A 12,728-nucleotide genomic window follows, 5' to 3' on the forward strand; every position below is an offset into this window, starting at 1 on the left:
TCCCTGTTTGATCAGTAACAGTGAGCTATACATACGTTCCCAAGTAAAAACTGTTATATTGAATTCTACCGAAGCCAGTCTTGGAATTGCAGCCTCCAGCTGAACGATAAGTCCAGACCTTACCCTAAGCTCTAAGATGGTCTCTTAATCCCCAGAGCTCTAAGATAAAAACTTCTGCTCCCTATAGGAGAACACAGCCACTGGGCAATTGACAGCCTGCGGTTCATGGTGGACTCACTGTAAGAAGTTTCTAGCAATAGATTTCAAAAACCTAGCAGGAATACAGTAAAACAAAACAAAACAAAATCCCTTTATTTAGGAAATAGGGATTTATAAAATATTAACAGCAAACATTTTCCTCTCATAATTTAAAGTTCATTTTTTTATGCCACACAGCTATTACACAGAAGCATTGTGGAAACTGAATACCTGTAACAGCTGGAAACAGTCTGAAAGAAGTCTGACTCTATTAGCAGCTTAAACTTTGTTCTAGTAGTTACATAAAAATAATAAGGCAAGACTTTATTTGTTCCCAAATATGATTATTTGGAATCATCAAACATGCACAAAATTGTAACATTTTCATTCACAATTATCATTACCACATAGTTTGCTAAAGTGCTTGGCCCAAAATAACAATTATTCTGAGAATAATAAATAGATATTATTCTGAGTTTAATGGAATTTAGGTGAAATAACATTTCAGGAAAAGTTTGTCAATTGGACAATTTGCTTTTCTTACTTGGCCTGGAAAAAAAATTACCCTTTCAACTTCATCAGCGTCTGTTCCTCCACTTGGACCTCAGTGCTGCTTGAAGAATGCTAAAGTGTCTCCTCTTGATTTCATGTGGCTTTTCACAAATCCAGTTAACTTCTGGAACCCCTCCATTAGCCCGTCCCCAGTGACGGCACAGCAGGGCTGCACGCACCAGTTCCGGTCACTGCAGAGTTGCTTCACTTTGAACATCCTGGTGATGTCCTCGGCACTTAGAGCTCCAGGCACATCTTGTTTGTTGGCTAACAGAACCACAGGCACATTTTTAATGTACTCATTCTTCAAGATGTGCTCAAACTCTTTCCTGGAGTCTTCAAGTCGCTGTGTGTCGGTACTGTCCACAACATACACTAGCCCATCAGTGTTCTCACAGTAGAGGCCCCACGTGGCTCTCATTTTCTCTTGTCCTCCAACGTCCCAGACCGTGAGCAAGACACCCTTTGCCAACTCAATCATCTCCACATTGAAACCTACTGTTGGGATAGTCACAATATCCTTATCAAGCTTCAATTTGTAAAGGAGAGTAGACTTCCCAGCAGAGTCAAGTCCCAGAAGAAGAATTCGGGCTTGCTTGGCTTTAGGCTTTTTAGAATTCAACAGACCCATTTTAGGCTTTTTAAATTTTTCTTTGAAGACCTTTTCTTATGGCTGGAGCCACTGTTTCCTTTCCAGGTCCTGCATGAAAATGTTAAGAAAGAAGAGAGCAAAGGCTTCACGATATAGTCTCTTAGAATAGGAACTTACATGCATTTATGTTGTAGCTTATCGACTTGATTATGGGCAAACAATGTTTTATTTGCAGTCCCAGCCAATCCTGAGGAATCTACGGTGTGAGTAACCAGCCAGTGTCATAGAAGCTCAAAGGGGAAATTCTTTGTAAGTGAGTAGGACTTAGGAGGGGCCTGCCTGTGTGACGCTGCAGCTTGTTCTCCTCCCAAAGTTGGGAAGCTAGAGAAATCAAAGATTTGGACAGAGCATGGTTTTGGTAGCAGGATAAAAACTTAAATGTATAAGTGGTTTGTAGCAGTTCTCTAGTTGTTTGACTGTTTATCTTACCCCAGTTGCAAATAAATAACCAGACTTTTGAAGTCATGAAGGGAGAGTTTATCTCACACTGCCCTGAGCAGTATCTTTAGTACTTTCCAGATTACTCAATAAGAAACCTTAAACCACCCAAAGTTACCTGAACCTTACTCCCATAATCATATAGAGAATCACTTCTTCAATCTTCTTGGTAGGAAGTTTACATTATTCACAAGACCAGATTTATAGGAGAGGGAAGTTTGTAACACAAACACTTTAAAAATTAAGCAGTCCAATTAAAGGTGGCAAATTGAATACATGTATTTATCTCCTCTCCTTCTCAAGACTCCACCAAAATGATGGTAAAAGAGTAAAAAGAAAATATAAACTCACACCAAGAGCAGCAGAGTCCATTGGAGGATGAGAGATTTCCACATCTCTCTGGAAGGTGAAATGTAGATAGAAGATGAATAGTAACTGATGCAGCAGGATAAAGCTGAGGCTTAGCGGGCTGACGCAGAGGATACAGAGGGAAGGGGTGAAATGCATGACTGAAAACAGAGGGTTAACTAAAAGTCTGAATAAGGAACAGAAAACACACAAACACACACCCCTCTGCTGGGTGACCATTCAGAATGAAATGTTACTCCCTAGGCCAAAAATAGAAAGGCTTTTCTACAAAAATTGTATGATGTCAGAGAAGAGACCTTTATGTTTTGACAGTTGGGAGTTTCCACATCATAATACCTAACTCAAAATTTAATTAACCTATAACCAATCTGGTAGTTGCATGTACATGGAGTTACCAGTCAGCCTTCAGTGCACAGAGGTTTTCATACTTAATGTATAACATGTCTTCAAATGAGGGAAAGCCCAAGATAAAAGTAAGAAGGTTTTAAGAAAGCTTTAACAGAGGTAATGCAGGGAACAGAAGAAAATTTTTTGTAAGTTCTAATATTTCCATGAAAAAAAAAGGGAAAGTGTTAACCACTCGGTTGTATCCAATTCTTTGTGATACCATGGACTGTAGCCTGCTAAGCTCCCTGTTCATGGGATTCTCCAGGCAAGAATATTAGAGTGGATTTCCATTCCCTCCTCCAGGGGATCTTCTCGATCCAGGGACTGAACCCAGGTCTCTTGTGTTGCAGGAGAATTCTTCACCATCTGAGCCAGTATTTCCATAGAGATTTGAAAATTATTGTATCCATAAAACAAGAAATGGATGTTATTTAAAAGGCTAATCAAAAAACAAAAACAGAACTCTTGGAAATTAAGAACATGGTTTCCAAAATTTTAAAAGATCAATAATAGGTTAGAAGAAAACCTTTTAAAAAGTAGAAGGTAGAAAGTATGAAAGAAAAGATGAGATGTAGAAAATCAATCCAAAAGTTTCAAAGTCTGACTTTTAGGACTTTATTCCAAAAGGAACAGAAAACATGCAAAGAGGAAATTATCAAAGAAATAATATGACTATTTTTCAAAGCTAAAGAATAAACTTTCCAGGTTGAAAGGCTTCCCTCAATGCCTTTTAAAAGAACTGTACTAAGGCATAGGGCTTCCCCAGTGGCTCAGTGGTAAAGAATCTGCCTGCGATGTAGAAGACGCAGGAGATGTGGGCTCAATCCCTAGGTAAGGAAGATCCCCTGGGGGAAGAAATGGCAACCCACTCCAGTATTCTTGCTTGGAGAATCCCATGGACAGAGGATCCTTGCAGGCTACAGTCCATAGCATTGCAAAGAGTCTGACACGACTGAAGTGAGTGAGCACGCTCTCACATACTAAGGCATATAATATACATGTTTTGTTTTCATTAAAACTAAAATTTTATTTTTTAATTAAGTAGACTATTCTGGGTGTAGAAAATGCACTTGTGATGAAATTAAACTTTTAAAAAACTATTAAATTCTTAACTAACTCACTGTATCTCTGAAACCAGAGGTACTATTTTCATTCATTTATTCATCCATCCATCCATTTTTTCAACAAATGTATATATTGATTGCCTACTGTGTGAACTACGATGTGCTAGATTTCAGGGAGGACACAAAGATAAATTAGACCTGCCCTTAGGTGGCTTTCTTTGGGGAAAAGTTAAAAGATGTGAATAAAAATAATAATGCAAAGTTTTTAAAAATGCCAATGCTATTAGAAGAGGAAAGCTAATATATTCTGGAAATTTAAAGATTACTTCAGGATGGAAGGCATTAGGGAAATCACTGTAGAGAAGGTTCAACCTCACACCAGGCCTCCTAGAGATGGTGTAGGAGAAGTGTATTAAAGAGATGGTCTGTATGAGCAAAGTCTCAGAAATGGGAAAACATAGATGTATATGGAAAAACAACAGGATGCAAGCATGCATGTATAGTGTTTTTGTTCCTAAAACATGTTTAACTATCATGAGAAAACCATCAGACAAATCTAGACTGTAGGACATGCTACAAAAAAACACACCTGGAGTTCAAAATACCTCCGTGTCATGAAAGACAGAAGAAAAAAAAAAAAAAAGGAGCAGAAGAATGATCTAAATTAAGATACACTTAAGATACATGACCCCCAAATGCATTGTGTGATCTTTGGTTTGATCCTTTGTCCAAAAAAACTATTATTATTATAATTGGGGGCATTTGATGATGACTATCCTTCATATATTATTATATCTATAAATTGTGTATTAGATGGTGTTATTTATCAGTGTTAAATTTCTTGAGAGAAATGATGATATTGTGGTTATGCATGAGGATGTCCTTGCTCTAAAGAGATACATGCCAATGTACTTAGGGATGATACCAGCGAGTTAATTTCAATTGGCTCAGCACCCACAAGCGCGTACACACACGGAGAAGAAATACGGCAAAAATCAGCAACTGGTAGTTTAGGTGAGGAGTTTTTGGTGTTCATTATACTATTTTAAAACTCTCCTTTAGTTTTGAAAATCAAAATAATATGTAGAAAAAAAAGAATATAATTGAAATAAGCTAATCAAATAAGGCTGCAGTCTGCAGTAATGTAAAGAATAATTCAGCTTACACATGTGGTCAGACCGTATTTCCCAAGATGAATTTAAGGACTCTGCAGTACCAGCTCGCCTCCATCTCTGTACTTTCAATAAATTAAATTTTAAAAGAAAAAGCGTAACACATATTTCATATTAAACTTGTTCCTTATGAGATCTGATGTTAGTACTGGGGTAAAACTTTTATTTTTGCCTATAATGAGGATAATCATGCATAAATGCATTTACTCTGTTTCCCATTTAACCAATTGTACCTTATTTTCAAGGTAGTCAACCTGATAAGGGGTTAAATTCTGGATGAATATTATATCCAAATGAAAATATGATTTCTGTAAAAGGGAGTAATTTCTTTCTCAATGTTAATTTTCATGAAAAATTCTACAAATGTTTCAACATTCTTTCCTACTGTCCTACAACACTTAAGGATTCATTTGTCCTGGCCAAACCTGAGGAAAGGCAAGGTATTTGTTTTCTGTGAATCATTCTGAGATTATGCAAATAAAGATAGGATTGCAAGAGTGTTACTGGCAAGCTCTGTTGTATCACCAAGAAATTTGTTTTAAAATTCAGGAATGAAGGAAATTTTTTTAAAAATTTCTTACTGTGGAGATGGGAGGTCTGACTTGAGAAACTCTACCATGTACTGACCAAGTGAAGATAATAGAAGCTCATCTCTTAGAAGACAGTGGCAGCTTATTCTATTAACTTTATTTTTTACAGATAAAGAAGAATTGGGATGTGGTTGTGTGACTTGCTTAGTTTATGCAGACTTGAAACACCTCTAGTTTTCTTGTGATGACTTTTTGTTCGGTCTTTTTAAAAACGAACTTTTGGAAAACTGAATTATAGCATACAGGTAGAAATATGCAAAAATCATAAACCTACAGCTCAATGAGTCACAAACTGAAAATATCCATATATCTACCAGTGAGACCAGGCTTAAATTTTAATTTTCCATTTTCATTGCAAGTAAAAAGTCCAAACCTCAAGCATTTCTCTACTGAGCTGTCAGAAATATGCTCTGTTCTCAAAAAGATGTCATGCGAACAACAGGTATTTATTATCCCAGTTGAGATTCTTTGATGCTGCAAAAAATGATATTCCAACCATGAAACTCTTCCAAGTGCCATTTTCTCCAGGAAAGAACCTGCACTTACATTCACATCACCAAAGGAGGAGAGCTTTTCTCTCACATGGGCAGACCGCTGGATCTGAGCTCATATCCAGCCCCTGGCACTTACTAAGTGCTGAATGATGACAAAAGCAGGGGTGTTGTGATAGTTTATTATATTACATTTTATAAATGTGAAAACATATCACAGAACATGGCACATGGTTGATGAAATTTTCTTCCTCTCCTCTGACAAGTTTTGTTTATCAGCTAACATTTTAAAAGACCTGCAATCCTTGCTTATGATGATAGTCATTTCATGATGTATGTTAAGTCAAATCATTATGCTGTACACCTTAAACTTACACAGTGCTATAGGTCAGTTATAGCTCAGTAAAACTGGAAGGAAAAAAAATCTGCAACTGCCTGTCCTTTTCCAGACAAGGAACAAGTTCAGAGTCCTATCAGAGTACTGTATTCCCTTGGCAGAATAAAACACTGTGTGCTGAACCCCTTCCCCAGCACCCCAACATTGTTATCCCGCTTCCCAAATAAGATGAAAATGAACAAGGGTGCAATACAATGCCATTGAAATGAGCAGAGGGACAGTCTGAGGGCTGTGTCTGGAACTAGGGAGGGGCAGTCACTCTTCACCTTGATAAAGATGGGCATTTATACAAGGACAGATGACTCAGATATCTTTGGCCCTAGCTACATGCGAAGCTCTCAGTATCCTCTGAATGTCTGCCCAGCCAGCAGCAAGGGGAACCCGAAGAACTGGGCCATGCAACCTGACCACCATGAACCGAATTGACTCCCTTTTCATGTCAATCATCCAAATCATAGGTTTGTATAGGTCAGCAAATTCTTTTAAAAATTATTTTAAGATCCCCATTCTTTATAGCCACTCATTTCTCTTCAAACACACAATCAATCTGTGATTCTTCATTCAATATTTATTGGGTACACACAAAATGGCAAGTACTGTATATCTGCTACAAACAGAATAAGTGAGACTTCACCCTTTAAGAAGCAACTGAGGATTGAACTATTTTTAAAAATATTAAAAAAAAATACTCTATGATCAACCTTGCTATTTATAAAATATTTTATTATAAAAACAATATTAAAATGTTTAAAAATCATCTGAAACATTTACAAATCTGATTATGAATTTACTTTTGTTTATTTTCTATCTTTGTTTATATACATATATAATTTAATCTTGATACACTTTATTCATCAAACTTATATTGAGAACATAATATATGTAGATTTAATGCAAGATGTTGGCAATACATACAGTTCAATCAAAACAGTCTCCATTTTCAAGTAGTCTAATGAAGAAGATAAATACGTGGTGTGAATATTGTTATAAATAAGGTAATAGAACCTTAAGGAAGCACAGGAGCCATCAAAAATAAGGGTGAAATAGCACATTGTGTCCAGGGAACTGGAAGCATTTCTTAACTGGAGCTGAGAAGTATGAGGGCAGTAGAGTGAGGGGAGAGGGTCTGCAGGTCAGTGTCCAGCACCGTGGCTCAAGCTTGGGGCATCCACATCATTTATCATCCACACTTGGACAGTTTTGAAAGTGGAAGTGTGGCCAATAATGAAGATTCCAGAAAACCGGTGTAAACAAAGATAGCCCTTGAATAACTGAACTATATGGTCTTACCCGGCTTCATGAGAGGACACTGGTGTCAGCTTCAGGATAAAAAATCAGAGGGCCAGATCTGCATAGCTGCTTCTCACATACTTCTACTGTCATTCACTGACATTCTCCTTTCCAGTCTTTCTAGAGGATAAACTAAGAAATCAGAGTTGTACACTAGAAGAAGCTGAATCCTAATCTGTCAATGAGGGAAACCAAATTGGGAAACCTACGTCATGCAGCAGAATCAGTCCTTAAAGACTCAGAAATAGACTGAATCAAGCCAGAAACTGGGCTAAGGGAAGATAATTAAAACAAAATGCTGAGGCCTTGTCAGTACAAGTGGGGGTAAAATACAGGACACCAGATAAGTGTGAATTGCAAAAGAACAATGAAGAACTTTTTAGTGTAAGTATGTTCCAAATATTAAATGGGGTATACCTAAAATAAAGGAGCATTCATTGCTTATCTTAAATTCAAATTTAATTGGTTGTTGTTTATTTTTATTTGCTGAATATAGCAACCTTACTTGGGATGGACACAGACCCCAGGAATGCTTCTCTACAGAGGAAAGAGAGAGGTGTAGAGAAAACAAATACTGGCTTCTCCCCTGTCCCTGCCTTGTGAGTTTCCAATGGTGTTTCTTACTAGCAGAATCTAACTGGAAGCCAACTGGCAAAAAAACACTTAGGAAATGTTGGATTTCAGGCCCCTAGTCACAGCAATACAGAGCAGAGGATAGAATAAGGCATCTGGAGATAACATAATTAGAAATCCTTTACATGAATGAAATAAAATTTTAGTTTAAAATACTTATGAAAACAAAGATGCCTCTTGGTTAATGTCTTTCTGGACATGCTTTTGATTGCCTACTTTGGTGCTCAGACATTTTGACTACTTCTTTTGAAATGGGTAAAAGACAGCAATAATAACTGGAAAATGCTGCTGCTGCTGCTGCTGCTGCTAAGTCGCTTCAGTCGTGTCCGACTCTGTGCGACCCCATAGATGGCAGCCCACCAGGCTCCCGCGTCCCTGGGATTCTCCAGGCAAGAACACTGGAATGGGTTGCCATTTCCTTCTCCAGTACATGAAAGTGAAAAGTGAAAGTGAAGTCGCTCAGTTGTGTCCGACTCTTAGCGACCCCATGGCCTGCAGCCCAGCAGGTTCCTCCGTCCATGGAATTTTCCAGGCAAGAGTACTGGAGTGGGGTGCCATTGCTTTCTCCGAATGGAATGTGAGGTGTCATAAGAAAAAGAGGTCCACTCGGAAGTACCATAGGAATGCACAAGGACTGTTCATTCTGACCAGAAGTCCTTTTCAGGATGAGTGGCCTTTGAATGATATCTCATTTGCATAATGAAAGAGGAGGAAAGGGAAAGGCCTTCCCAGATGGACAATGAAATTGAAATCAGAGGAGAGGAAGTGTGCAGTGTGTTCTGAGAAGAGCTGAGGTTTGATATAGCTGAGTAAAGAGGATGTGTGGGTGTGGGATGGGGATCAAATCTGGTCATGTGTGAAGAGCACCTTGTTTGGAGGATGCTTGAATACCAAATTAACAATTTGGTTTTTGATCTGCCATATAATGCATAAGCAATGGGGACTCATTCAAAGACACTGAAGCCAAGGAAATAGTTAGATTTGAAGCACATGTATTTGAAGCCAGATTAATGGATGAGATTTCTCAGGAAGCAAATATAGAGAAATGGGTCTCAACCTTGTAGAGCCCATGGCCCTTATTGATAAACAATAAATATTCACAGATACCCATCTTGGGGAATCTTTATGACACTTACTATAAATCACTGCTTTCTTCTGCTTACCCCTGCCACATCCAGTTTTGTCAAAGTTTCTTTTTCTAGTACTTTGAAATAAATAATAAGCTTCTCTCTCCTAAATCAAAATATGTAATTCCAAAAACGTTTTGTTTATCAAATTCTATTAATGCCATACTCATAAGCTATTTGGAGAAGGCAATGGCAACCCACTCCAGTACTCTTGCCTGGAAAATCCCATGGACGGAGGAGCCTGGTAGGCTGTAGTCCATGGGGTCACGAAGAGTCAGACATGACTGAGCGGCTTCATTTTCACTTTTCACTTTCCTGCATGGGAGAAGGACATGGCAACCCACTCCAGTGTTCTTGCCTGGAGAATCCCATGGAGAGAGGAGCCTGGTGGGCTGCCGTCTACGGGGTTGCACAGAGTCGGACATGACTGAAGTGACTTAGCAGCAGCAGCAGCATAAGCTATTTGAGGTAATTGTTCAAAGTTATTTCATGAACAGTTTGGCAAAGCACATTATTTCTCATTGCAGTTAAAAAGAAATCAAAGTTGTAAGAGGACAGGGTGGGATAATAACATCTACATGATGTAGTTGTTATGACTTCATGCTTCTTCCAAGTAAAATGGAGCAGGACCCTATGGTCCTTGCCTTCCCCCACCTTCATCTCCTCTGTCTGCTTTTTGTCTGTGGAAAATTTTAGTCAAAGAATAAGTTTAATCAGATAAATGAGAAATGCGGAAACAAAGGAAAACAGTCAAAGGAGACAGTAATGATCATGTAGTCATTAAACCTAGTCAAGGGCCTTTAGTTCTTTCTCAAGGACTATAGATAATATTCTGGGCCATATTCATATTCTTATAGACACTGAAACCCCAGGGTGGAAAAGTTAACTACATGATGACCAGACTGTACCCAGGATATGAGCTTCCACAATTCTGAGAATTGGCCACAAAAAAATGGAAACAAATGGACCCTGGAACTGAAGATTGTTTTATTATTGGTCATGGGAATAGCAGACAGGTTTATATTTGCTTTGCCAAACGAATATTCATTGGAAGGACTGATGCTGAAGCTGAAGCTCCAATACTTTGGCCACCTGATACAGACACATTGGAAAAGACTGATAACTCATTGGAAAAGACTCTGTGAAAGATTGAGGGCAGGAGGAGAAGGGGACCACAGAGGATGAGATGGTTGGATGGCATCACCAACTCAATGGACATGAGTTTGAGCAAACTCTGGGAAATAGTGAAGGACAGGGGATCGTGGTGTCTCACAGTCCATGGGGTCTCAAAGAGTTGTACACGACTTAGCAACAGAACAACAAAAACAATGAGATTTATTGTTAGCAACTTTTTTGAGAGGTAATGTAAAGTTGTATCTTGGCTCCTTGCAAAAGAGTACTATGCTCCATTTCCAGTGTCTGATGGTTAATTTTATGTGTCAATTTAAAGGGGTATGCCCAGGCAAAACATTACTTCAGGGTGTGTTAGTGAGAGTATTCCTGGAAGCGGTTAGCATTTCAGCTAGTAAACTGAGTAAAAAAGTTTGTCCTCACTAATGCAGGAGGGTATCATCCAATCCATCAAGCGCTTGATAGAACAAAAAGGCAACTGCTGCTGCTCAGTCACTTTCGTCATGTCCAACCCTTTGTGACCCTATAGGCTGTAACCCACCAGCCTCCTCTGTCCATGGAATTCTCCAGGCAAGAATACTGGAGTAGGTTGCCATGCCCTCCTCCAGGGGATCTTCCCAACCAGGGATTGGACTTACATCTCTTGTGTTTCCTGCATTGGCAGGCAGATTCTTTACCTGGGAAGCGGGCACAGAGGCTACTAAGAAGCCTAGTGGAAGAATCTGTGACTCTGTCTCAGGTCAAGGGAGCCTTCCCAGGGCTGCTGCATCGTGCTGAGTCTGAGGCCCAGTGCATCATGCATGTTAGAGACAAATGGTAATCCAATATTCTCCAAGACTTGGACCTTTCTTGGCGAGTTCAGCTTGTGGGGGGCTTCCTTTCTTGAAAGCCACAGCTTTCTTTTCCATCAAAGTATTCCTCCTATGGAGAGTTGCTTCCCTAGAGGTTTGGGCAAAAATGGCCCTGAACAGAATCTTGATACCTTCTCTATGTCAGCTACCCTCCAGAGTTTCTATTTCAGGTTGGAGAACTGCCTCCATTCCTCAGATCATGTGTTGGAGCTAGCTGGCCAACATCAACCAGTTTGATGACCTGACCAAGCTTGTCCCCAGCTGGGGTTATTAGCTTCTTGCTTTTCCTCAAATGTTTACTGATGATGTTCGCTCCCACCCACATATACATGGTCTCCAGAATCCTTGTTACAGGCTCACAATAATCCAGTATCTGACACAGCCTATGAATAACAAACATCAGTTTCATAAGGAAAGAGGAGGGACATAACCTCTCAGCTGTGATCCAGAACACCAAATAAGTACATTTGTAGTATAGAAATAGCATAAAATACTAATTTAAATAATGTTCAGGGAGCCCCCAAATTATAAGCCAGTCACCCAAGAATCCCAAGTCACAGGGAAAGGCAAGGAAATTTGTAGACAATGTGACTGCATACCTACAAAACTCAGAGAACTGAACGACAAACGAAGACATTCTGGCCAAGACACAAGATCAACATACAAAGATAGTAGCATTCCTCATAGCCAGCAGTAACTGAGAAAAAACATTCTCAATAGCAATAAAAACTGTAAAATATTGAGCGGTAAACTCGGTAATATGTACACAAGGCCTGTATGAAGAAAATATTAAATCTTTACTGCTGGTCTTTAAAAAATCAGCCAAATAAAGAAAGAGATATAACATTGTAAAAATGCCAGTTCACTCCTAAAGTAATCTGTAAATTAAATTCAGCCTCAGTCGAAATCAACCAGTAACAAATATTTGTATAACATTTAATTATGAGTCAGTTACTATTTTAAGCATTGGAGGTACAGTGATGAGTGACACAGCATCTCTGCTCTCACATTTACATTCTAATGCAAGGTGGGTGAAAGTCAAAGTCGCTCAGTCATTTCCAACTCTTTGCAACTATACACAGTCCATGAACTATACACAGTCCCTGGAATTCTCCAGGCCAGAATATTGGAGTGGGTAGCCTATCCCTTCTCCAGGGGATCTTCCCAACCCAGAGATGAAACCCAGGTCTGCTGATCCAGGGATCGAACTCAGGTCTCCTGCATTGCAGGCAGATTCTTTACCAGCTGAGCTACAAGGGAAGCCCAATGCAAGGTGGGAGCGGGGAGATAAATACATCAACAAATAAACAAGATGCAAGATTTCTTTCCTCATTCTGGGACCCAGGCTTATGGAGCAGCCACTGCCATGAACACTGCCGGTCACTA

At 39.2% G+C, this 12,728-nt stretch overlaps 1 protein-coding gene across 1 annotated transcript; it reads right to left on the bottom strand.

Moving 5' to 3' along the window:
- Positions 1-281: 281 nt before the first annotated feature.
- On the bottom strand, positions 282-2,619 carry ARL14 (ADP ribosylation factor like GTPase 14). The gene has a single exon (XM_044945398.2). It carries the CDS (start codon positions 1,379-1,381, stop codon positions 803-805), a length of 579 nt encoding a protein of 192 aa, XP_044801333.1. The 5' UTR covers positions 1,382-2,619; the 3' UTR covers positions 282-802.
- Positions 2,620-12,728: the final 10,109 nt, after the last annotated feature.

The sequence above is a fragment of the Bubalus bubalis genome, chromosome 1 (assembly GCF_019923935.1).
Source record: "Bubalus bubalis isolate 160015118507 breed Murrah chromosome 1, NDDB_SH_1, whole genome shotgun sequence".
Lineage (NCBI taxonomy): Eukaryota > Metazoa > Chordata > Mammalia > Artiodactyla > Bovidae > Bubalus > Bubalus bubalis.

Excerpts from the sequence above, each read along its gene's own strand:
- ARL14 (XM_044945398.2), bottom strand. The coding sequence starts at position 1,381 with ATGGGTCTGTTGAATTCTAAAAAGCCTAAAGCCAAGCAAGCCCGAATT.